This window comes from Muntiacus reevesi, chromosome 7, assembly GCF_963930625.1.
Source record: "Muntiacus reevesi chromosome 7, mMunRee1.1, whole genome shotgun sequence".
NCBI lineage: Eukaryota > Metazoa > Chordata > Mammalia > Artiodactyla > Cervidae > Muntiacus > Muntiacus reevesi.
The window spans coordinates 20,993,846-21,019,360 of NC_089255.1; the positions used below are offsets into that span (position 1 = coordinate 20,993,846).

At 55.8% G+C, this 25,515-nt stretch overlaps 1 protein-coding gene across 1 annotated transcript; it reads left to right on the plus strand.

Annotated features, from left to right (window-relative positions):
* Window positions 1-1,643: 1,643 nt before the first annotated feature.
* LOC136171539 (myosin-7) lies at window positions 1,644-23,598 on the plus strand. Its single transcript, XM_065940215.1, has 40 exons — window positions 1,644-1,741; window positions 2,920-2,972; window positions 3,369-3,577; window positions 3,833-3,976; window positions 4,481-4,637; window positions 4,789-4,816; window positions 5,594-5,702; window positions 5,792-5,884; window positions 5,987-6,050; window positions 6,471-6,569; window positions 6,807-6,910; window positions 7,553-7,691; window positions 7,793-7,911; window positions 8,026-8,175; window positions 8,435-8,605; window positions 9,190-9,499; window positions 9,766-9,833; window positions 10,162-10,249; window positions 10,874-10,991; window positions 11,136-11,259; window positions 11,548-11,684; window positions 11,928-12,183; window positions 12,782-13,024; window positions 13,171-13,347; window positions 14,168-14,313; window positions 15,424-15,514; window positions 16,215-16,604; window positions 16,824-16,950; window positions 17,106-17,224; window positions 18,210-18,406; window positions 18,973-19,156; window positions 19,333-19,498; window positions 19,624-19,748; window positions 20,305-20,613; window positions 20,838-21,041; window positions 21,163-21,288; window positions 21,380-21,655; window positions 22,582-22,677; window positions 22,778-22,912; window positions 23,464-23,598. Exons 3-40 carry the CDS (start codon window positions 3,377-3,379, stop codon window positions 23,479-23,481), a joined length of 5,808 nt encoding a protein of 1,935 aa, XP_065796287.1. The 5' UTR covers window positions 1,644-1,741; window positions 2,920-2,972; window positions 3,369-3,376; the 3' UTR covers window positions 23,482-23,598.
* The last annotated feature ends 1,917 nt before the right edge of the window (window positions 23,599-25,515 follow it).

A 25,515-nucleotide genomic window follows, 5' to 3' on the forward strand; every position in this document is an offset into this window, starting at 1 on the left:
AACTCAGGGAGGGGCAGATGCTTTAGCTTGGAAAGCTCGAGGGGGTGGATAAAAAGAAACTTTGCCCTTCGTCACCAGTCCCTGAGGTCCCTATCAGTGGTCCTAATCCCTCAGCACCTGGCCGGGCCTGATCAGGACCCCCAGAATTTGTTCTGCTGAGCAGTGCCTGCAGGGGCTGCCTCAGCGGCTGCACACCTTGGCACCTGGGAGCTGCAGCCGCACTGGCTGCACGGCCCCTGCGTTTCATGGTCGGCCTCCCACTTGCCGGCTCCTGCCCAACTAATGCTGCCCAGACTGCGTCATGGTTACCAGGCAGCCCCCACCGAGGCCCCCACCTGGATCGCCCTTCCCCGCTGCACCCACCACACCCTCAAAGTGCACCTGGGCCCCATCCCTCTGCCTGCAGTTCTCCTTCCAAGCGGACAGTAATCAGATGGATCAGTCCGCATGCGCTGAAGAGCTGTGACTGGGAAGGAGGGGGAGCTTCAAACCAAACCACGCAGTGGTTGCCTGGACACAGAGCCAGTGAAGCTTAAACACGGGAGGAGCATAGCATCGGCTATGTTCTGTGCTCACAGGCTGAGCCCCAACTCCTGTTGTTCCCCTCCTCTGTGGCTGCTCCTCAGGCCCTCGGGAAAGTGGGAGATCTTTCCAGTCACTCTACCCACCTTGCCTGAACACCAATCTCATCAGAGCTGGAGAGAGGTCACCCCTACAGAACACAAGCAGGGTGCAGGCAGGCACAGCCCCTCCTAGATCATAGCAGCTGTGTTGTCTAGGCCCTGAGGTGGGGCATTTAGTGCCTGTGGTCAGGGCTAGGAAAACAGGCAAAAGGCTCCAACCCACGACCATCCAGAGCCAGCCCTCCGCACACAGTGGGTCCTGGGCTGCTTGGACCCCCCAGCCCTCCTTCTCAGGCTCCTTCCCCAGGCTGGGCTCCAGCCCCATCTCCTGAGCTGCTCCCCACCCTCCTTGAATCTTGCTGCCCTGACTGACTGCATGATCTCAGAGAAGGCTTTTCCTCTCCCCATCACTAAGGACTGTCTGGCTCTGAGGCTCGGTGACCTCACACACTGCCTAGCTGTCCAAGGAAATCAGTGCCTGAGCCAGAGGCCCCATCTCTAAGCTCCCTGGTTGTACGTCTTGCCGTTTGGCTGGGACGCCTCCTCCCAGCTGCCCCCACCTAGCCCCTACCCTGGGTCCAACTCTGCTCTGGGGTTGCTGACTCTCAGCCCCATTCCATCTCACGGCTGGGTGCAGGACCCAGGCCAGGGAGCAGGAAGGACACTATGCAAGGGGCCAGGCTGGTCCTGGGGGCAGGGGCCGCGAGGGCAGTAGTCCAAGAGGGCAGGGAGGGCCTGCCTGAGGTCATGGTGGTCGTGGTCAGTTCCCCCTCCCACCAGCTGTGGAATGTGAGGCCTGGCCTGGGAGATATTTTGGCTGTACTTGGAGCCCTCCCCGCCCCCTGGAATCAGACCCTGCTCACTCCATGCCATAACAATGACGACCACTTCCAATTGTTTCCTAGCTGGAGGGGGGGGAGGGGAGCACGGTTTGGGAAAGGAGGGGGGAGCCTGGGGGAAATGCTTCTAGTGACAACAGTCCTTTCTAAATCCGGCTGGGGACTGGGTGCAGGTGGGGGTGGGGGTGCCTTGCTTCCCCATATATACAGCCCCCGCCTGTCCAGGTCGGCTCCACAGCTCTCTCCTGCGCTCCAGTCTTCTCTCCTTGCTGCTCTCAGGTAGGGGCTGGGAGCTGGTGGCCCTCCTCTGGGATAAGGGGCCCAGGTTTAAGAAGGGGCTCCTCTAGGAACAGCACACTGTATTCAGGACCTCATGCACAGTGTCAGGTCCCGTCACTGAGAAAGCATGGGCAGGTCTAGACGTCTGTGTACATGCCATGGTGGGCTCATGTGTTACAGGGGGAGGTGTCTGTGTCTGACTGAGCATGTGGGACCAGAGGGGTGTGTGTGTGTGTGTGTGTGTGTGTGTGTGTGTGTGTGTGTCTGAATGTTTGGTGAGGGAGGCTATGTGCCTCACTGCCTGAGACACAGAAATATCAACTGGGAGACGAGTTTATGATCAGGCCCGAGGACAAGTAGGAAGCGGCAAGAGGACGGCAGAGAACAATTATTTAAGAAGTCTGTGCATAAAAGCTAGTTCTGTGAGGTTTGCACTGGGTAACTACCCATATGCACACACACAGAATGGCTCGTGTGCGCAGCTGGGAGTCGAGCCCGTGGGAGTATGTGTGCCCCTTGCAGAAGTTGCTGCCGGGCGCGGGAATATGGTGTCCTGTCTTCGTGCCCTTGACACGGCCTCTGTGCTGGGCACAGACTGAGTGTACAGCTCGCCACATGTCTGTTGTGGAGTGCATTCAGCTGTGCCACGGGTGTGTCTACGAGAACATGCCCACGGGGGCCCCTCTCTGATAACGTCCACCACAACTGACCATAGAATGGGGACAGGAGGGAAGAGAACTGGCTCCGGAGTCATGAGACCTGGGTTCAAGTCCTGGCTCCACTACGTACTGTGATGTGTTTTTGGACAAGCAAGCTCATGAACCTAGATTTCCTCCTCTGTTGAATGGGGTGAGGACTAAGGAGGAGGACGGGCATGAAAATGCTCTGTAGGCTGTAAAGCCCCAACCGTGTGACCCCTGGTTGTATGTCAGGTGGCTCAAAAAGGCAAGCTTCACTAGATGGGGGAGGCCAGGGCAGGGCCATCGTCCAGGAGTGAGGAGTGAGGGGCTCACTGAGGTGACATAAGAACCTGGGTGGGAAAAGCGAGAGAGAGAGCAGGACCAGAGCAGCCCACCACCACCGCCCACCCCTGTTCAGGCCTTGGGGTGGAGGGGTGCTGAAGGGTGGGGCCGGGGTGAGGCAGGGACACAGCCCTGACCAACCTTCCTTCTCTCCAGGCCCCTGCCACCTTGAGCCCCTTTCCTCTCGAAGGCACGTTCGAGAAGCCAAGGTAAGGAGAGCCGAAGAACGGGTGGAGGGATCTGGGAAGACACACAACTCTAGTTTCTGCCTCGCCTTAGGGAGCATGGCCAGGAGTTCTTACCTGTGACTAGTGAAGGAGTCAGGTGGTGAAGAGGTTCAGAGATGTGTGTAGTGTGTATAGTTAGCTTCCTGCTCCCAGAAGACCAGGGCACTCTGCCCTCCGCTAGGAGGGCCCCAGGCTGGACCAAGTTAGCCTCCGCCTCTGCCCCAATAGATTTGCGAGGGCTAGGAGATGAGCTGAAGGAATGAGGGACTCTCGGTGATCCCTCCTGACCCATGAGCACTGTGCTAGGCTCAGGGGCTCATGCTGGAGGGGAGAAGAGTGGAGGGAAGGGCAGTCAGCTCCTTCTCCCTCCCTTTCCAGCCGCAGCCATGGTGGACGCGGAGATGGCCGCGTTTGGGGAGGCCGCCCCCTATCTGCGCAAGTCAGAGAAGGAGCGGCTGGAAGCCCAGACCAGGCCTTTCGACCTCAAGAAGGACGTCTTTGTGCCTGATGACAAAGAGGAGTTCGTCAAGGCCACGATTTTGTCTCGAGAGGGTGGCAAAGTCACCGCCGAGACGGAGCATGGCAAGGTGGGTGGCAGTGCCAGCCTGAGAGGCCACCCTGGATGCTCCCCACGCCTGGGGTGCCTGGAGGCGGGTGCCACCAGGATGCACCCCACAGAGATCTGGTTCTCCCTTCCTCTGGGTAGGGATCTACTCTCTCCAAATAGCCCTTCTCATCCCCAACATCCCGTCTATCTTTTCTGGGACCCTGGATTCTTTTCTCATGAACATGGTTCTCCTATAACCTGCCTAACTCCCATCCCTGTCCGTGGGCTGTTGCAGACAGTGACCGTGAAGGAGGACCAGGTGTTGCAGCAAAACCCACCCAAGTTCGACAAGATCGAGGACATGGCCATGCTGACCTTCCTGCACGAGCCTGCAGTGCTCTACAACCTCAAGGAGCGTTACGCCTCCTGGATGATCTATGTGAGTACACCCCCGGACAGCCCTCTGAATCTAGTGGCTTCCTGCTCCGTGTATGTCCACCTCCTGGAGCCCAGCGTGTCTGTCCTTTGTGTTCAGGCAGTACTTCACTCTGTCCCAATCCTTACATCTTTGTGTGTGTTAAGCTGCTTCAGTCATGTCCGACTCTTTGTGAGCCTATGGGCTGTCGCCCACCAAGGTCCTCTGTCCATGGGACTTCCCAGGCAAGAATACTGGAGTGGGTTGCCATTTCCTTCTCCAGGGGATCTTTCCAACCCAGGGATCAAACTCGTGTCTCCTGCTTGGCAGGTGGATTCTTTACCACTAGCACCACCTGGGAAGCCCACCTACACCCTCAGGTCATTCTAATGACCCGAGGGCTGGGATTGCTCAGATGGACTGCGTTCATTTCCTTTCTCTCCCTCTCCTAAGACCTTTCTCTAACTCCGAAAACTGCCACCCCTCCCACTTCATCACTTCATCAACTCACTTCCTTTCCTCCCCTAGACCTACTCGGGCCTCTTCTGCGTCACCATCAACCCCTACAAGTGGCTGCCGGTGTACAATGCCGAGGTGGTGGCCGCCTACCGGGGCAAGAAGAGGAGTGAGGCGCCGCCCCACATCTTCTCCATCTCCGACAACGCCTACCAGTACATGCTGACAGGTGACAGGCCCCAAGAGAAGGGTTTCTTGAGGGCCCCTCCTCCCGAGGGGTTCAGGCCTCTGGGAGAGAGGCCGGGAGCTGGGGCAGGGCGGGGCGATGACAAAGCATCCTGTGCAACCCCTGACTTGTCCTCCCCATCTTCTCCCCACAGACAGAGAAAACCAGTCCATCCTGATCACGTGAGTGTGGCTCCTTCCTCTTCCCTTCCACAATCTCCTTGAGCCCAGCCTCCATCAGGACCCCAGCCCCACGCACAGACTCCCAGTTCTCTTTCCCTCCACCTTCTGATGCCAGCTCTGACCTTGACCCTGGCCTTCTCCTTTCTCCTCCCCTTTCTTTCTCCTCCCCACTCCTCTCTTATTTTTCCTCTCCCATCTCCTTCACTCATGCCCCTCTGATTCATCACTCATCTATCCATAAGCCTGGGAACACCATGTCTTCTTCCCCTCTTCATTTTCCTTCATTTTTCCCTTCAGAAACCCTCCCCATTCTTCCAGCGCCACCCATTCTTTTCCAAAATGGCCTGGGCCCATCTCCTCTGATTGACCTTGCCCAGCCGAGAACATATTGAGCTGTGCTTAGTCGCTCAGTTGTGTCCGACTCTTTGCAACCCCAAGGACTGTAGCCCACCAGGCTCCTCTGTCCATGGGGATTCTCCAGGCAAGGATACTGAAGTGGGTTGCCATACCCTCCTCTAGGGGATCTTCCCAACCCAAGGATCGAACCCAGGTCTCCCGCCTGCCCAAACCCACTTCTTCTAGCACGTCCTTCCTAGTTGCTACCCTTGACCCTGTGTATGTCAGAGCACAGCTGTGTGGCTGGGATGCATATCATCTGGTGGCTTCCTGATGCAGGGCTCCCCCTGCCAAATAAAGCGAGGCAATCTCTCCTGACTCGAGGCTTGTGGTCTCAAACAATGTTTGTTCACTGCCTAATAAGCCCGACTGTCCCAACAGCGGAGAATCCGGGGCAGGGAAGACGGTCAACACCAAGAGAGTCATCCAATACTTCGCGGTCATTGCCGCCATTGGCGACCGCAGCAAAAAGGAGCAGACCCCAGGCAAGGTAAGCCTACTGTCCTCCAAGGGCCTGTATCACAGAAAGGGGGGAGGAGGAGGAGGCCTCTCACCTGCCATCCTTCTTGACCTCCGCAGGGCACCCTGGAGGACCAGATCATCCAGGCCAACCCCGCCCTGGAGGCCTTTGGCAACGCCAAGACCGTCAGGAATGACAACTCCTCCCGCTTTGTGAGTGGGCCTTGCCTTTGGACTTGGGATTTGGGCTAGTCAAGGGATGTGTCAAACAGGAGCCCTCCCTCAACTCATCACCACTTTTCTCCATGTCTATAGGGGAAATTCATTAGAATCCATTTTGGGGCGACCGGCAAGTTGGCGTCTGCAGACATCGAGACCTGTGAGTGTCACAGATCTGCTAGGGCTCATCCTGACCCCGCCCTCACTCTCACTGTCTCCGTCTCAGTCTCTCTCTGTCACTGGCCAGCTCTGCCCCTCCGTCTCTCTTCCTCTCTCCCTGTCTCTGTGTCTCTAGGTCTATATATTCCTCTCCCTCTGAGACTTCCTCTGGTCTTTCTCCATCCCTGTCTCTGCATGTCTATGTGTCTTTCTCTGGGACCTTCCGCTGCTCCTGGGACTTCGTCTCCATCTCCATCGCTGTGTGTGATCTCTGTGCATCTGTGGGGGCATCTCTCTCCCTCTCTTGTCTCTCCCTTTCCCTCTGTCCTGTTCTCTACATTTATCATTCCTTTTTCTCTATTTCCTTATACTTAAATCCTAACGTTTTCTTCTTCTCTTTCTTCTCCCCTCCTATTCACAGACCTTCTGGAAAAATCCAGAGTTATTTTCCAGCTGAAAGCAGAGAGAGATTACCACATTTTCTACCAAATCCTGTCCAACAAAAAGCCTGAGCTGCTGGGTGAGTCACAGCTACCAACTGAGACCAACTATCTCCATGGCAACCTGGTCCCCTCCACTTGCAGCTGCTTGTTGACAGGTCCTGGGTTTATCACACGGCTGGATTCAGTTCCGTGGGATGTAGGACCCCATTAAGCCCTATCACGTGCTCTTTCGCAGGTCATGTGTCATGGCAGATAGCCCCAGAGAGGGCCAGGGGTTTGAGCCCCCATTCTAACGTCTCTCCCCCACCCCCCAGACATGCTGCTGATCACCAACAACCCCTATGACTATGCATTCATCTCCCAAGGAGAGACTACTGTGGCCTCAATTGATGATGCTGAAGAGCTCATGGCCACTGATGTAAGTGTGTGAGGATCCAACTGGGAGGCAAGGGGATTGGTGGTGAGGGGCAAATGGGTCCAGTTCACTGGCCCAGAAATAGAGCTAAGACCCTGGTTGTCTGTTGTTCCTTCCTGAGGGCCAGAATGTGCCCTGTGTCCTGAGTGTGCTGGGATACAGGTGAGATGAGACAGGGTGGGCCAGTGACTGGTATTTTCAATCAAAGCAGAGAGGGTTGAAAGCCATGGACAGAGAAACAGACAAGCCAAAAAACAAAGCATTACTAAGGGAAAGGGGCGGGTGGTGGTCATGCAGCTGCTGTGGGGCTAGAGCAGGCTGTTAGGTGAAGAACAGGTATTGATACCTGGGAGATCCAGGCACGGATGTAAGGGAAGGGCCTAGAAGAGGGACAGAAGTAGGAAATGTTAGTGGGTCACCCAGAGCAGCTCCAGAGAACAGCCTAACCGCTGATACCCCAGCCAAGGCAGTCCACACCCACCTGACTCTTATACTTCCCAGCTTAGTTGGGGGTTCCCCACTGGGGATGGGAGTCTCAGCACCCACAGAGATTCAGGAGATAAGATCTCGCTCAACTGCAGAGGGGTCTCATTTACCTTCCATGCTCCCTTTTCTGGGGTCCACCACCACGGGTCCTGCCTACAGAATGCCTTTGATGTGCTGGGCTTCACCACAGAGGAGAAGAACTCCATGTACAAGCTGACGGGCGCCATCATGCACTTTGGAAACATGAAGTTCAAACAGAAGCAGCGAGAGGAGCAGGCAGAGCCTGACGGCACCGAAGGTGGGAGTCAGGGGTGCGGGGAACAGCTATGGAGCCATGAAACCTTTGTCTGCGGAGGAGGTGTCCCTTTTCCAACTCTGCCATCTGCCCTTCCCTTCCAGAGGCCGATAAGTCCGCCTACCTCATGGGGCTGAACTCAGCCGACCTGCTCAAGGGGCTGTGCCACCCGAGGGTGAAGGTGGGCAACGAGTACGTCACCAAGGGGCAGAATGTCCAGCAGGTGGGTCATCTTCAGGTGTTAAACGGCAGAGGTGCTGGCCCGGTGCAGCCATGGGAGCTTTGCAATCAACTCTTCCCACCACTATCTCATGCGGGTTTCTCCCCTACCTTCCAGGTGGCGTATGCCACTGGGGCGCTGGCCAAGGCCGTATATGAGAGGATGTTCAACTGGATGGTGACGCGGATCAACGCCACCCTGGAGACCAAGCAGCCACGCCAGTACTTCATAGGTGTCCTGGACATCGCCGGCTTCGAGATCTTTGACGTGAGTGGGGAGCCCAGGGTCTGGGAGAACAGGAACTCACTGGTTCACACAGGCAGCCACCGCTGGCCAAGCCCCGGGGAATGGTGTGGGCTCCCCAGGGGTGGAGATGGCCACGTGTCTTCAGGGGGCACTCCCTCCCTGCCCTGACCAGAGAGAGGCCAGCCACACCCATTGCCAGGCTGGACACAGCCCTGGGCCAACTCCTCAGGCCACAGACCCCTGCCCGCCTGACCTACTCCTCCCTGTCCCCGCCCTGCAGTTCAACAGCTTTGAGCAGCTGTGCATCAACTTCACCAATGAGAAGCTGCAGCAATTCTTCAACCACCACATGTTCGTGCTGGAGCAGGAGGAGTACAAGAAGGAGGGCATCGAGTGGGAGTTCATCGACTTTGGCATGGACCTGCAGGCCTGCATCGACCTCATCGAGAAGGTGCTGCCTCGGCCTCTCTGCCTGAACTCTCCATTCATGCCCCACACACATGAATGCCCCAGAAGAATGGCCGCCCTGCCCTTCTGGGCATCGTGATCTAGCTAACAGAAGAAGCCTGAGCCCTAGTTTCCAGAGCCTTGTGCTATCCCGGCCACCCAGGACAGGGTGGTCCTGGAGAGCTGAGTTCCAAAGCTTGAGAGTGGACACGCAGAGGATGGGCACTCCAGGGATGGCCTCCCACACCTGTGTGTTTACTGACTCTGGTTTACCCACCAAGAAGCAGGAAGTCTAAGGGTGGCGTGGGGAAACATAAGACAGCACTTCTTTTCAACCCCAACATCTCAGGGATCTGGGCGATGGAGTAGGGTGTAAAGCACCTATAGCATCCACATTCCCAGACTTTCCCTTTGAAATCAAAGTACCACCTTGGGAAGGTTTGAACAGGTGCCAGTCAATAGGTAACTGCTGAGAGCTGAAGTACCAGCTAATAGGCAAAGCGGCATCTCCATCGACACTAGAGCAGGCAGGATCCATCTCCATCTGCTCGAAGCAGGCTCAGTGACGCTCTCCTCTCCCCCACTCAGCCCATGGGCATCATGTCCATCCTGGAGGAGGAGTGCATGTTCCCCAAGGCCACCGACATGACCTTCAAGGCCAAGCTGTACGACAACCACCTGGGCAAGTCCAACAACTTCCAGAAGCCGCGCAACATCAAGGGGAAGCCGGAAGCCCACTTCTCCCTGATCCACTACGCCGGCACGGTGGACTACAACATCATAGGCTGGCTGCAGAAAAACAAAGACCCGCTCAACGAGACAGTGGTGGACTTGTACAAGAAGTCTTCCCTCAAGATGCTCAGCAACCTCTTTGCCAACTATGCTGGGTTTGACACACGTAAGTGGAGACTGGGACCCAGGGACCGAAAGCAGGTTTCTACTGTGGTTCTGAGGCAGGTCAAGTGCTAGCCCCCCACTACTTCTGTTTTGGGCTGGGCCCCGGGGTTTACAGATGCAGTGAGGAAATTGGGTGGAGAAGTTGGAGCACCCACAGTAAAGACCATGGCCTGCAACCAAATGTGGAGAGAGGTTGGGATTCCTCACCCGCTGCCCTGACTTCACACATGCTCACTCGTCTCCTTTACTTGACTCTCTCTTCCACAGCTATTGAGAAGGGCAAAGGCAAGGCCAAGAAAGGCTCATCCTTTCAGACCGTGTCAGCTCTGCACAGGGTGAGTGTGTGATCGGCGCCACCCCAGACCTGCTTGTCCCCTGCCTGGCTCAGCCCTGACTCCTCCCACTCAGTCTCCTCAGTCCCTTCCTGACACTCTCCACCCTGTCTTCTCTCCCCTGTATCTGTTGGCCTCGGCTCTTACTCCTTTCTCATCTCCCCTGGCTTCTTTATCCCTTCCACCTCCCACCGTCTCCTCCTCCGTATCTTCCCCTAGCCCTCCTTCACTCCAGCTCCTTGCATTCTCTCTTTCCTTTCCTTCCCCTCTGCTCTCTTTCTTACTTCTCTTTCACTTTCTTAACTTCTCCCTCTTGGGTTTTGGGCCACAGGAGAATCTGAACAAGCTGATGACCAACTTGCGCTCCACACACCCCCACTTCGTGCGGTGCATCATCCCCAATGAGACAAAGTCTCCAGGTGAGCCCAAGAAGCCAGGCCCAGCCCACTGCTGAGATGCGCTGCCCCAGGGGCAGGGTCTTTTAGATCACCTCTTGAGCTCCCACCATGGAGATTTCCAGATCACATTCTTCCCCTCCTATTCCCCAGAGAGGCTCACACACAGCCTCCCACCCTGGTCCCAGCGCTGCCCTCCATTTAGAATGTGTAGCTCAGGGTAATGTGTAACTACTTTGATGGACATTCCCTCCTAAGTGCCTTAGAGCCCCTGATGAGACATGTAAGGATTGTTTCTCCCTTTCTGAATCATAAGGAGATGGAGGAGTTCAGGTGTCTGGGTTCTGGTGCCTGGCTCTGCTCTGATCAGTTCAGTGATCTTGGTCAAGTCCCTTAACCTGTTAGGGCTTAGAAAATGGTCTATATTGGCCCTGGCTACCACCTACGAAAATAGGCATAAACCCTATAAAATAAGGACTGTGAAAGCCTTTTGGTCACTCTCAAAATTTATGGCAAGAAAAAAAAAAAAATACTGACTTGCTAAGGTTACAAGCCAGTCCATGACAGAGCCAAGATCAGAACCCAGAACCCTCGGCTCTTAGCCCCATGCTCTCCCCACACACTCCTCTCCCTTCCCTCCTGCCGCAGGGGTGATAGACAACCCCCTGGTCATGCACCAGCTGCGCTGCAACGGCGTGCTGGAGGGCATCCGCATCTGCAGGAAGGGCTTCCCCAACCGCATCCTCTACGGGGACTTCCGGCAGAGGTGGGTACCAGGCGCTGCAGGGTTCAGGGAACAGGGGGAGCCTGGGCAGCCTTAGAAGGATGCGGAAACTGCGAGTGGCCTTGGATTCTGTGGGCAGAGCCGATCACTGCAAAACATAGGTGACATGGGGCACCTCCCTCCCAGGTATCGAATCCTGAACCCAGCGGCCATCCCTGAAGGCCAGTTCATTGACAGCAGAAAAGGGGCAGAGAAGCTCCTGGGCTCCCTGGACATTGACCACAACCAGTACAAGTTTGGCCACACCAAGGTAAAGAAAAGGAGGGAATGAACTGACTACAGGGAGACCTCTCTTGTCCTTTTGCTCTATGACTCCTTTCCTTTTACCAACCATCATTTTACCAATACTCACAAGCATTACTGAACCACATGCTAGCCCTCCCCACGGACCAGACAGCCCTGCTCCCCCATTCTAGCTCCAGTTGCCACTGACCTTCTTCCTCCAGTTCTTTCCTGCCTTGTCACCCTCCCTAAGATAACCCCCACTTCATCCCCCTCCTGCCTGTCCCAGTCATGTCCACACACTACTTCCCTGCAGGTGTTCTTCAAGGCGGGCCTGCTGGGGCTGCTGGAGGAGATGCGAGATGAAAGGCTGAGCCGCATCATCACCCGCATCCAGGCTCAGTCCCGAGGTGTGCTCTCCAGAATGGAGTTCAAGAAGCTGCTGGAACGCAGGTGAGAGATGTTAAAGGGAGGGTCTCAGGCCTGGAAGGCCCGGGTTGGCTCAGAGCAGTGGACGGAGAAAGAGCAGCCCAGACCTTCAAGTGATAAAGGGCCACAACACAGCTACCAACACCGGCGGTGGGTGTGGCGGGGTGGGGGTGCCTCACTGTCACAGGATGGATGGGGGAGCCAGGGCCTCTGGGCAGGAAGGAGGGAAGAGGCTGTCTCACCCACCTTCTCGCTCGGCCCCTGCAGAGACTCCCTGCTGATTATCCAGTGGAATATTCGGGCCTTCATGGGGGTCAAGAACTGGCCGTGGATGAGGCTCTTCTTCAAGATCAAACCACTGCTGAAGAGCGCAGAGACAGAGAAGGAAATAGCCACCATGAAGGAGGAGTTTGGGCGCCTCAAAGAGGCGCTGGAGAAGTCAGAGGCTCGGCGCAAGGAGCTAGAGGAGAAGATGGTGTCCCTACTGCAGGAGAAGAATGACCTGCAGCTCCAAGTGCAGGCGGTGAGACCCCCGGCCTCTGCCCACATCTCCCACACACCCTGCACCTCCCTACCTGGGGCTCACCATCCTGTGCCCTCATAAGCAGAGAATTCTGGAATCAACACTTCCAAAGGCCTCCAAAGAGGTCTCTAGAGAAAGAAAGGGAAGGGGAGAAAGGATTAACTTAAAAACACAGGTTTTCTATCAGGATTTAACCTGGACCCATAGCTTGATAATTCTGTGACTTTGGGCAAATGATGTGTTATCTCTGGGTCTCCATGTCCTCATCTCTAGACAGGGAATAAAGTTGCCCATCTCACCAGGCTGTAAATATGCGAAGTGCTGGCATCAACAAATGCAGTTCCCTCCCCTTTGATGGAGGAGACCAGAGGAAGAGGGCTAGATAAAGAGACGTCTGGTTCCCTTCCTCTCTGCTCTCATTCCCCAGTGCGCCTATCACATTGCCCTAAAACTCCTCCTCTCCCCATCCTTCTGAGGTTCTCCTCACCTGGGGAGATCCTGGGGTTGCCCTCTTACAGTGAAGGTGGAGCCTGTCCCTCCATGCTTTGGCCATCTGCCACATCCACCGAATGGCTTCCCCTCTGCACCTTGCTCTCAGGAACAAGACAACCTGGCTGATGCGGAAGAGCGCTGTGACCAGCTGATCAAGAACAAGATCCAGTTGGAGGCAAAGGTGAAGGAGATGACCGAGAGGCTGGAGGACGAGGAGGAGATGAACGCCGAGCTCACTGCCAAGAAGCGCAAGCTGGAAGACGAGTGCTCTGAGCTGAAGAGGGACATTGATGACCTGGAGCTGACACTGGCCAAGGTGGAGAAGGAGAAGCACGCGACAGAGAACAAGGTGAGGGCGGCTCCCTTTGACTCCAGACCGAGTCTCAGGATTCCCAGACCTGAGTGTGGTCCTGGCCCTTGGCCTTGGAGGTCTCCATGGATGTCTCCAGGTTGGTGATGTTTAGCCCTAAAGGGGCTGGGGTTCTTGGTCAATAGGTGAAGAACCTGACAGAGGAGATGGCTGGGCTGGATGAGATCATTGCTAAGCTGACCAAGGAGAAGAAAGCTCTGCAAGAGGCCCACCAGCAAGCCCTGGATGACCTTCAGGCTGAGGAGGACAAGGTCAACACCCTGACCAAGGCCAAGGTCAAGCTGGAACAGCATGTGGACGATGTAAGTAGACTGTTACAAGGGCCTAGATATACCAGGTCCATCAGTGTCTGTGAGTGCATGTGTGTGTGTGTTTGGGGGTGTGGGGTTAGACAGTGCTCCTTCTCCTGATACCTTTCTAGAAGGGAGCTGGGGAATAGACAAGGGCAGGGGTGATCAGTTCTGAGCTATGTATCTCATCTTGCTGATGTGATCAACAGTAGAGATGGGCTTCCTTCCTTCACTTTAGGTTCAAGCCTATATGTCTGTCTTCAACCACAGAATTTAGAGGGTTATCTCATAAAAACATAATAAATTTCCTTGGGAATTTTCCCTTGGGATCTTCACAAAGATCCTCCTTGAGGATCTTTGGGCTTCTAATATTTTAGCCAGGATCTGGCCCTCAGTGATCACTGTTCCCATAGGTAGTCCTTCACGTATATCTCTCCTGAATCATTCTTTATTGCTCTGTGTTATTATTGAAGCATTGGTCCCAGCCACAGACTGGAAGCTGCCTTTAGGTGGAACTTGGTTTTATTCAATTTTGTGTCTACAGTGCCTAGGATGGGGCCTGGAACCCAGTAGGTGCTTATAGGATGCAGATTAAATGAAAGTAGCTTTGGGATTTTAACCTAGTCATTCATTCAGTCATTTATCATAGTTACTGAGCATCCCTTCATGCTAGGTTCTCTCACAGCCCCCTGGCAATTTTGGCCCATTCTGGGGAAGTTTGACCAAGTCTTGACACCTCTGAGGATTCCTCAAGCCCAAAAAGAATGAGTTCCCAAATTATCAAGTCAGGATACTTGGCCTAACAGGTCACACTGGTCCTTCTCTTCATCAGCTGGAGGGATCCCTGGAGCAGGAGAAAAAGGTGAGAATGGACCTGGAGAGAGCCAAGCGGAAGCTGGAGGGTGACCTGAAGCTGACCCAGGAGAGCATCATGGACCTGGAGAACGACAAGCAGCAGCTGGATGAGCGGCTCAAAAAGTAGCGTGTTCCCTGCCCCATCACCCATCCTCCTCCCACACCCAGCAGCCTGTTCCACCCATGGCAATACTAGCTGACCCAACAGATCCATCTTCAGAGGCAACAGCTTCATGCAGCCTCCATACAGGGGTGCAAACTGTGGGCAGAACCTCCAGTAAGAAAGCTTTCCTCCCACAGACACGCACATCAGGGCCCAGCAGGCCTCCCTGGCAAAAGTCTAACCCAGATCCCTCCAGCCCTCTCTTCCTGCTGGGCACTCGCCCCCTTTATACACAAGTCTCTTTGGAGACCAGTTGCTTAACACAGAGGAAAGTTCCACACAAAAGCCTCTCAGGAAAGTCCTTTCAGGTCCTTCACAGAGAGCCCAGAGGACCACAGAGAAACGCGGTCAGCCACCACATGTGAGCGGAGCAGGGTCTGGCTGCTTATTTGTTCAATGATCTTGTGGTTCCAATTCTTATTGCAAGACCTTCCAAAATGTGCAGATTCACATTTCACACTTGGCAAAGAGTGAGTCTGTGGGACGTATTCAGATAATCAAAGATCTTCTGTTGCTTTAGGGTCAGGACTCTGAAAGCCTCTGAGACTCATCCTGATCAACAGCCTCCCCAGAAAGTCTTCACACTTCCCCAGGCACAGTACTTATTGAATGAATGAATATATGATCCCACTGATCCTCAAATGACCTTTTAAAAATGGTACTTTAACCTCACTTACCAAAGAAGAAAGGAAGGCTCAGAAAGGTTACCAAGTTGCCCAAAGTAACAGAGACAGAATTAAAGACCATCAGACCTAAAAGGTGCCTTTGAGTTGATCTAGTCCAATGCCCTCATTTTACAGACCAAAGAAGGGATCATCTTGGAGCCCAGGTCTTGTCACTCCACCTCTCCACCTACAGTGCTCTTCCTATTGTAATTCCTATTGAACTTCAATCCTCCAGCAGGTGTTACACTTTCAAGGACCCTACAACAGCCCTGGAAGCTGTTTTTTTTTTTTTTTTCCCCCATGAAATCCTGCTCCTCATTTGTTTCATTACCATCTCCAACCACTGGCAGCCCCTTCTTGAGCCTGATCAGCCTTCCTTGCCTCACGGTCCCTTCTTCCTCACAGGAAGGACTTTGAACTGAACGCCCTCAATGCGAGGATTGAAGATGAGCAGGCCCTGGGCAGTCAGCTGCAGAAGAAGCTCAAAGAGCTTCAGGTAAGGCCCCTGGGCTGGTCCTCAGCCTCCCGACCCTCCTCCAGGCAGTTCTCACCCAGCATCACAGGCACTGGCTCTGTGTCTGTGAAGGGAGATGCTGGCTATCACAAATTCCCCGTGGACCACTTCCAGGAGGGCTGGCTAATCCAAGGGTGACATAGGAAGAGATCTGGAAACACTCACCGGTCTGAGGACAGAAATCCCAGCTTCCTAGGTCAGCTGTTGTTTAGCTGGTGACCATGGGGAGTGCACTGCCAATCTCTGGATCTATATGTCCTCTGTTCCCCATGGCTTTTCAGGACCCTTCAGCCCAGGTGGGCTGTGACTTCAGTTCTTACTTCTAGAGTGGACACTGTGTTAGGTCTTGGTTGTCCGGTCAGACAAACCTGACTCTCTCATTCCAACTTCAATTATTTTTGCCACGAAACTGACTAAACTGTCCCTGGAGCACTGGTTCCTTTGTCCTTCTTGAAGAGCAACCTTCAACCACTTTCCTTCCCATAAAGAGAATGTAGCATGTTTTGGCCCAAAGGCAAGCTAACTCAACTATCCAAACCATCTCACCGAGGTGATCCTTTTATTTCTACTTGTTCCCTGGTGGAACTAAACTGACAAGCCAGGAGCCTTCTAGAGCCTTGGGAGGGGGCTCCGATGGAGGGGCCCAGGCACTGGGTCTGAGACCCCTCCGTGTCCCACCCAGGCACGCATCGAGGAGCTGGAGGAGGAGCTGGAGGCCGAGCGCACCGCCCGGGCCAAGGTGGAGAAGCTGCGCTCAGACCTGTCCCGGGAGCTGGAAGAGATCAGCGAGAGGCTGGAGGAGGCTGGAGGGGCCACGTCCGTGCAGATCGAGATGAACAAGAAGCGTGAGGCTGAGTTCCAGAAGATGAGGCGGGACCTGGAGGAGGCCACGCTGCAGCACGAGGCCACGGCGGCCGCCCTGCGCAAGAAGCACGCCGACAGTGTGGCCGAGCTGGGCGAGCAGATTGACAATCTGCAGCGCGTGAAGCAGAAGCTGGAGAAGGAGAAGAGTGAGTTCAAGCTGGAGCTGGATGATGTCACATCTAACATGGAGCAGATCATCAAGGCCAAGGTGGGCCCGGCTCTCCTCTCCTCTCCTCCAATTCCCTCCACGTGCCTCTGCTTTCTGTCCACATCTCCTCTCTTTGTCTTGTTCAGTTTCCTGCTTCCCTCTTCTACCCTGTCCTTGGACCCTTCCTCTATGCCTTCCTCTTTCCCTGTTCCTTTAATTGCACTGTTCGCACCCCATCAGCCCCCTGCATACACTGTATAACTCTCCTTCCCATCTCAGGCTAACCTGGAGAAGATGTGCAGGACCCTAGAGGACCAGATGAATGAGCACCGAAGCAAGGCTGAGGAGACCCAGCGTTCTGTCAATGACCTCACAAGCCAACGGGCCAAGCTGCAGACCGAGAATGGTGAGCCCTACTCTTGTCTTCTGAGTTCCTGAGCCAATCCAGGCTTGGGTATGCACACATCTCTCCAGAGAATGGGACCTGAGGGTTAGGGGAGGGGTGGGGGAGAGAGGAGTGACCAGCCCTTGAGAGTTGAGTGTGCTTCGGTGCCTCTCCAGGTGAGCTGTCCCGGCAGCTGGATGAGAAGGAGGCGCTGATCTCCCAGCTGACCCGAGGCAAGCTCACCTACACCCAGCAGCTAGAGGACCTCAAGCGGCAGCTGGAAGAGGAGGTTAAGGTGAGGCCAAGAGTCAGGCCACTTTTCCAGCATACTGGCTGACCTTGCATCCACATCACTTCTTTCCCAAGAATGAGGTTTGCTGTCTACCCAGTATTTTCCCATTTTCCAAAAAGAAAATGCCCAGACCCTACCATGTGTGTGTATGTGTGTGTACATTCAGTCGAGTCCAATCTTTGCAAAACCATGGACTGAAGCCCGCCAGGCTCCTCTGTCCATTGGATTTTTCAGGCAAGAATACTGGAATGGGTTGCCATTCCCTCCTCTCGGGGATCTTCCAGACCCAGTAATTGAACTTGTTTCTCCAGCATTAGCAGGCAGATTCTTTACCACTGAGCCCCCTGAGAATCCAGGCCCTACCATATGCCTCCTAATTCTATCTCCCACTCAGAGGCCCTCTGCCTTTCTGCAGCCATCTCGGGAGGGCATGGAGTAAGAGGTGGGGGTGGCGGTGGGGGGAATGAGATGAAGAGAGGAAATAAACTAGAGAGTCGTGATGGCCTTGGCTGGGCATAGGTATGGGATGCAGGAACTGTACAAGCGGTCCTGGGATTTGCAGGGCAATCTGAAAACTGGAGAAAGAAACTCAACTGGATTCTATTTCGAGCACTTTGCAGGGCTCATTAAAAAGGGGAAAGAATATGAATTTTTAAAAAGGTCAGGGCTCAAATCCTAATCTGCCTCTTAAGAGCTTGGTGATCTTGGGGAAATTGCCTAATATCTCTGAGCCTCCGTCTCCTCCGCTGTAAAATGGGGGTGAGGATGGTAAAGCCTGCTGCGTGAGGAGCATGAGGGTGTGGGCACAATGCACTCTGTAAACAGGGCGGCACTGTATGGACTTTGTTAACAGTACTTGGTAAACTGTTCCAGGTCCACTAGGGATTTAGAAACAGGTGAGACTGTGGGAGGATGCTGAAATTAGAGTGGGGAGACAAGCAGTGCATCACAGGGCAAGCTGAGCCCCTCTCGGTGCCACCCCTCGCAGGCAAAGAACGCCCTGGCCCACGCACTACAGTCGGCCCGGCACGACTGTGACCTGCTGCGGGAGCAGTACGAGGAAGAGACGGAAGCCAAGGCCGAGCTGCAGCGCGTCCTGTCCAAGGCCAACTCAGAGGTGGCCCAGTGGAGGACCAAGTATGAGACAGACGCCATTCAGAGGACTGAGGAGCTGGAAGAGGCCAAGTGAGTCCTGGGCAGCCTGCCTCTGGCAGGGGCCCCTGTGTCAGCAGGCCGCAGCCCAGCTCACTGCTCACCGGGGCCGGCTGCGGGGATGGGTGCTAAGCTAGGTTTTGACAATGCAGAGGACCCTGCCCCGGCCCCACCTCCTTCTCCTCTCAGGAAAGCTTTTTGCTCGCGTTATGTTTCTCATCCGAATATAAGACGAACAAAAGGTTTGTCTGAGGGCAGAGTGCTCCCACCTGGGGCAGGGTGCCATGGCAGGTGAGAAGCGGGGTGCTGGGACTGCATGTGTCCTCCAAGTCTGCAAGCCTAGAGGCTGGCCCAGGGTGGGAGGGATGCCTCACAGAAGGCTCCCTGGGTGCTGTGGGTCTTCACACCCTGTCCCCCAGACCCGCCAACTGCCTTGCTTTCTGCCCCTGGGCCTGTCCTCAGGCTTCTCCGACAACGCCGTGAGTTTTCAAAGACTGTTTTCCGCAAGACTCACCATGTTTCCCCTTGTCCAAATCCACACCCTCCATCTTCCCCACCCACTCCCACCACTACTCCCCCGCCCTCACCAACACGGGCAGGAAGAAGCTGGCGCAGCGGCTGCAGGACGCCGAGGAGGCCGTCGAGGCCGTCAACGCCAAGTGCTCCTCGCTGGAGAAGACGAAGCACCGCCTGCAGAACGAGATCGAGGACCTGATGGTGGACGTGGAGCGCTCCAACGCGGCCGCCGCCGCCCTGGACAAGAAGCAGAGGAACTTCGACAAGGTGGGCCCGGGCTGGGGGCCGCGGGCTGGGGGCAGAGCAGGTGGACAGGCTGGAGTCAGGAACATCCTCCCAGGAGGCAGAGGCCAGGGGAGGCTGGGCCTAGGAGGGGGACCTGGGTCCCGGAGGTGGGGCTGCGGCTGCCCCTTGAGCCGCGCCCGGCCGTCGGGTCCCCGCAGATCCTGGCCGAGTGGAAGCAGAAGTACGAGGAGTCGCAGTCGGAGCTGGAGTCCTCGCAGAAGGAGGCGCGCTCCCTCAGCACCGAGCTCTTCAAGCTCAAGAACGCCTACGAGGAGTCCCTGGAGCATCTGGAGACCTTCAAGCGCGAGAACAAGAACCTGCAGGGTGCGGGCGCAGGCCGGGAGGGGCGGGGCAGGGCGGGTCCGCACGTGGTGCCGCCCCGCGGCTCCCCGAGGCCTTCCCCCAGCGGAGCAGGCGGCCCCCGACTGAGCTGCCCGCCCCTCCCACAGAGGAGATCTCCGACCTGACTGAGCAGCTGGGCTCCAGTGGCAAGACCATCCACGAGCTGGAGAAGGTCCGCAAGCAGCTGGAGGCCGAGAAGCTGGAGCTGCAGTCGGCCCTGGAGGAGGCCGAGGTGCGCACGCCGGAGTGGAGGAGGTGCAGAGGGCGGGAGAAGAAGCTGAGGGCTAGGCTATGGTCCCTGTTCTCATCTCCTCTTTCCTTTGTTCACGGGTCCATCCTCAGAGCCTAGACCAGTGCCTGACACTTAGTAGGCCCTCAAAAAATATTGGGGGATGAACGAAAGAACCGGCCACTCACTTGCCTTCACACAGACATTTTACCTATTACATCTTAGACAAGATTTCCTGTTTCACTCCCCCTCTTTTCACCTCTGCCTCCCTCTTTGAGCTTTTACATTCTGTGCCTGATTGCCTCTGTTTCCTTGGCAACACCACTCTCTTCATTTTCCTCTTTGTCTTTATAGCTCACTCTCCTCTATAAGAGCCTGAATCACCTTCTCTTAGGCCTTTTTTTCCTTTCAAATTCTTTTCTTCTTCCTCCTCCTGCTTCTTTGACTGAACCACTTATACCACTCTTGAGCTGACTTTGTATCCACAATTCATGGACAGCCCCCTGGCCCCATCCTGTGCCCTGAATGCCTCAGACCTTCTCTTCCCAACCCCCTCCAGGCCTCCCTGGAACACGAGGAGGGCAAGATCCTCCGGGCCCAGCTGGAGTTCAACCAGATCAAGGCAGAGATGGAGCGGAAGCTGGCAGAGAAGGACGAAGAGATGGAGCAGGCCAAGCGCAACCACCTGCGGGTGGTGGACTCACTGCAGACCTCCCTGGATGCAGAGACGCGCAGCCGCAACGAGGCCCTGCGGGTGAAGAAAAAGATGGAGGGCGACCTCAACGAGATGGAGATCCAGCTCAGCCATGCCAACCGCTTGGCTGCCGAGGCCCAGAAGCAAGTCAAGAGCCTCCAGAGCTTGCTGAAGGTACACGGTGATTTTGGAAACAGGAAGTCACCTCATCCAGAGAGGGGCAGTGGCATCCCATCATCACAGCACCAGCTCGCTTCTGCCCCTGAGCCATCACTGACCCCTCCCACAGGCCCTGCCCGAGCCACCGCCACAGGCTCCCTGCAGCATCCAGTTCAGCTAACAGCATTCTGATGGGTTGAGCCCAGCTCCCTCCCTCATGCATCTCTCTTGATGCACAGGACACCCAGATCCAGCTGGACGACGCAGTCCGTGCCAACGACGACCTGAAGGAGAACATCGCCATCGTGGAGCGGCGTAACAACCTGCTGCAGGCCGAGCTGGAGGAGCTGCGGGCTGTGGTGGAGCAGACGGAGCGGTCCCGGAAGCTGGCGGAGCAGGAGCTGATCGAGACCAGCGAGCGGGTGCAGCTGCTCCACTCCCAGGTGAGCTGTGCCCTTGGGCAGTCCCAGAGGGGAGCACAGGCAGGACTCCGCAGGTGAGTTTCAGGAGACAGGCGTGGATGCTCAGTGCTGCTTTTCCTGCTCTGCCCACCCCAACCCTCAGAACACCAGCCTCATCAACCAGAAGAAGAAGATGGAGGCAGACCTGTCCCAGCTTCAGACTGAAGTGGAGGAGGCGGTGCAGGAGTGCAGGAACGCCGAGGAGAAGGCGAAGAAGGCCATCACGGATGTGAGTCCCCCTGCCGGGTCTATCTGCTCCACGCCAGGGTTTTCTTGGACTGGAAGACTTAGACCAAGTATCACTTCTCTCCCGTGCACAGGCCGCCATGATGGCGGAGGAGCTGAAGAAGGAGCAGGACACCAGCGCGCACCTGGAGCGCATGAAGAAGAACATGGAGCAGACCATCAAGGACCTGCAGCACCGGCTGGACGAGGCGGAGCAGATCGCGCTCAAGGGCGGCAAGAAGCAGCTGCAGAAGCTGGAGGCCCGGGTGCGGGAGCTGGAGAACGAGCTGGAGGCCGAGCAGAAGCGCAACGCGGAGTCGGTCAAGGGCATGAGGAAGAGCGAGCGTCGCATCAAGGAGCTCACCTACCAGGTGTGGACCCAGCAGCTGCTCCCGGACGGGACCCTCTGCATCATGGCCTGAAGCCAGGGTGACAACCGCCCCAGAGGGATGAAGTGTTCTTTCTTAGCCTCTTAGAGGGCAAAGAGCCGGAGTACAGCCTATGGCTACCCAGTTCCTACTCTGCCAGACTCTGTTCTACCCTAAGTGCCGTTGGCTCAGGGGACAGTCTCTGAGCTTTCTGGCCTTCAAACTCCCCATCAACATTCACCATCAACCTGTCCCTTCAGGACACACCCGGAGCTCCAGCAGAGCTCACCTAGCGCAGATGACCAGAAAGCAAATATGTAGCCAAATCTCAGCCTGGCATCATCACCACCAAAATACACCAAAGCCATTGGAATGAATCTCAGAACTTTTCAGTTACTCACGGAAGCATAGACCTTAGCTTTCACGGTGTTTTCCAGAATCAGACTATCAATCAGACTATCAATTAGACTATCAATCAGACTATCAATTCCAGTCCAGAAAGTCACCATCCCTCCATACATACTTGTCCTTAACCTAGATCAAGTCTATGTAATTCCCCAGCAGTCCAGGAAATCCCATCAGGCCTGCAGTCCCAGAGTTCCTGCCAGCACATGCTGAGTTTATCCTCCGTGGGACCCCAGGACCCCCCCCAGGGCCCACTTCCAGAACAAGGCCCATGCATAATTTTGTGTGCAATTTCAGGAGGCCCATCAGCTCCCTAGACTCTTTGTTGGCACATACTATTAAAAGTATGCATGTTTTTTGATAAGAAATTGTAAGGAGAACTCAAGTGTTTGGTGAGGATCAGAAACTTGAATTGGTTCAGGATACTACCTTCAGGGTAAGGCTGATGAGTGCGGGAGGGGCCATACTGCTCCTATGACCATACCATACTCACTGCTGCCTACCTCCTTCCCCACGACCCCCAGACAGAGGAAGACAGGAAGAACCTGCTGCGGTTGCAGGACCTGGTGGACAAGCTGCAGCTGAAAGTCAAGGCCTACAAGCGCCAGGCCGAGGAGGCGGTAAGTGACCCTGCTGGGGCCCAGGCCTGGAGGAGGGACCCAGGCAGTCTCATAACCCCGGCTCCTCACCTCATCCTCCCATCCCCCTGAACCCCTACAGGAGGAACAGGCCAACACCAACCTGTCCAAGTTCCGCAAGGTGCAGCACGAGCTGGATGAGGCTGAGGAACGGGCGGACATCGCCGAGTCCCAGGTCAACAAGCTGCGGGCCAAGAGCCGCGACATCGGCGCCAAGGTGGGTTCCCCCCACAGCAGCCACCCCCCAGCCCCTCAGACAGAGCCCCTCACACCAGGACTCCTCCCCTTCACTTACTCCTGCAGCCAAACCCCACAGCCCCAGAGGCGAGGTAACTCGGTCCTCCATGATTTCTAAGGTTCTTCCCACTCTCACTTTGAATGGTTTTGTGATTCCCAGCCCTACGGTGGTCAGCAGAAACCCCAATTGACACACATTCAGTGTGCCCCAACTTCCCCCAACTGCTATTTCCGCTTCTCTTCCACCTGGTTTAGACCTTCAGTCTTGTAACTCCCACCTAAGATGTACGTCCCAGAGGACCTTGTCCTTGTCGAGGCAGCGTCCCTCCGTCTGACCCCAGGGCCCTTCCCTCCAGAGCTCTCCCATCCACACTGACCCCTAGGGCCCATCTCCCACCACCTCGGGGCCTCCCTCAGGCCACGCAGTGGTGCTCCCCACCTCGGTGCCCACCTCTGCTTTGCTGCCTGTGCCCAGCCCTGCCCAGCACCCACCTCTCCGGAGCTAGTGTGGACTGTGTTTCCTTCCCAAAGGGCTTGAATGAGGAGTAGCCGCGCCACATCTTCTTGGTCTGCCCCATTCTGAGGGTGCAACGAAGCTCCCAGTCCCGGAGCCTGGAGAGCTGCCCCTATGGAAGAAGCAGAATAAAGCAATTTTCCTTGAAGTGAGATCCTGCCTCTAGACTCTTCTTCACAGCCTGCCAGCCACAGGAACACGAGGACATGACCATGGGATGGGGTGGGGGGTGGGGGCTCCAGGGGAGGAGGCCAGACCCAGGGGGCCTCCCTGGGGAGCCTGGGACTCTGAACATCCTTGGTGCAGCACTGCCATGTTCTCCCATCACCTCCTTCTCAGCAGATGACACCTCTCCTGTCAGCCCTCTCCCTGGCCCAGAGAACCTGGGGGTTAAAGGAGATTTAGAGATGCCCCTAAAGCTCTCCTCGAGCATGTGAGCCCTTCTGTGTTGACCTACGCCCCTGATCTGATCAACACTGCCCCCCACTGCTGACAATACCTGGATTGGGTCACGGGGAGGAAGTTTAGTGTGTGAGGGTGCCCTCCAAGGCATGACCCACTTAAAGTAATGGCCCCCCAGTCCCCATGTGAGCTAAGTGTCTGAGAGGGCACAGGACTAGCATCCGTAGCTCCTTCCCCTTCCAGACACAGCCTCTACTGTCTCCGACTACCTCCCCACCATGACCAGGAGAACTGCACTCCAGCCCACCTCCCCATCACCTGGGACCTGGCCTGTGGTCCAAGATACTGTATTCCTCTCCCTCATTACTTCCTACCATAGCTTTTGGCCTTGCTGGAAGATGGAGGTTCTTTGGCCCATTTAGAGCAGGTCATCTGGAGGGGAGGCAGGCAAACGAGGGGCTGGGGAGAGTCACAGTGAGCAGGACCCTGGGGAAGGAAGGGGCTGGGGAGGATCACCAGAGGGCTGGAAAGTGGAGGAAGGAGTAAGCTCCCTCTCAACTAAACAAGTCCAGTCCTCCACCTCCCCCAGACCCACTGCTGCACCTGGGCTGCTTAGGGAAGGCCTGGACCACAGAGCACGGGGACTGAAGAGGCCCTGGCCTGAATCCTCCCCAAGGTACTACCCATGGCCACTCCCAGCCCCTCTGGGCTCTGAGCTCCCAATGCAGCAGCTAGAGTAAGTGCCCATTCCAGGGAGGAGAGGAAGAGGAAAGAAGGGGAACAGGGAAGGAAAAAGGAAAGACCTAAGGAGGTAGGCAGTGGAGAGAGAGGGAGAAGGTTCAGGAACCCGGAGGATGGTGACCAAGGAAACCAACAGAGAGAAAATATAGAGGAAGTGAGGTGGGTGCCCTTGAAAGACCCGCAGGCTGTCCCATCTTTCTCTTCACATCCTCCTCCACTCTCCCTGCCAAGCATCAGTCTTCCTAGGAAAGACTTGGAGAACAATGAGGAGATAAGTGGAGGAAAGAGAGGGACACATGTGAAAAGGGAGATTCGGGGGATACTCAGAGAATCCAAGCTTCCAGAGCAGAAAACAGAGGCAGAGAGAACAGCCAGCGACCACGCAGCAGACAGGCCACCGAAGGAGGGTGCTGAGAGGGAGTGGGAGAGGAGACAGAGAGGGCCAGCCTTGGATAAAGAAGCTAGAAGAGCCAAGGGTCTGGTACTGGGCAAAGGAAAGAATCCTGGGTCACCCTCAGATGCCGGCAAAATCAGGAAAGTGGAGAACAGTTAGGTTCGAGAGAAGTGAATGAAGACCCAGGAGCAGGATGTGCAGGCTGAGATGGGACATGCAGAGGATGAGTAGAGGCTGGGCAGAGAAAGGCAGAGATGTGAGGAAATACAGGCATGTCAGACCATGTGATGTGCAGAAATATGGCGCCAGGGAGAACGGGAGTCCAGGTCCAACTTTGAGACAGGGAATCAGGCAGAGGGGAAGGGAGACAGACACAGAAAAGGACAGACATACAGGGAGACAGGCAAAGGCAGGGCAAAGCTGGCCCTCTCTCCTCGGCTCCTTACCTGCGGCAGGAGGGTCCAACAGGCATGCTCACCCTCCAGGACTCCTAGCAGAATGAGGAGCTGCTTTGGGAGGACAGAGAGTAGGG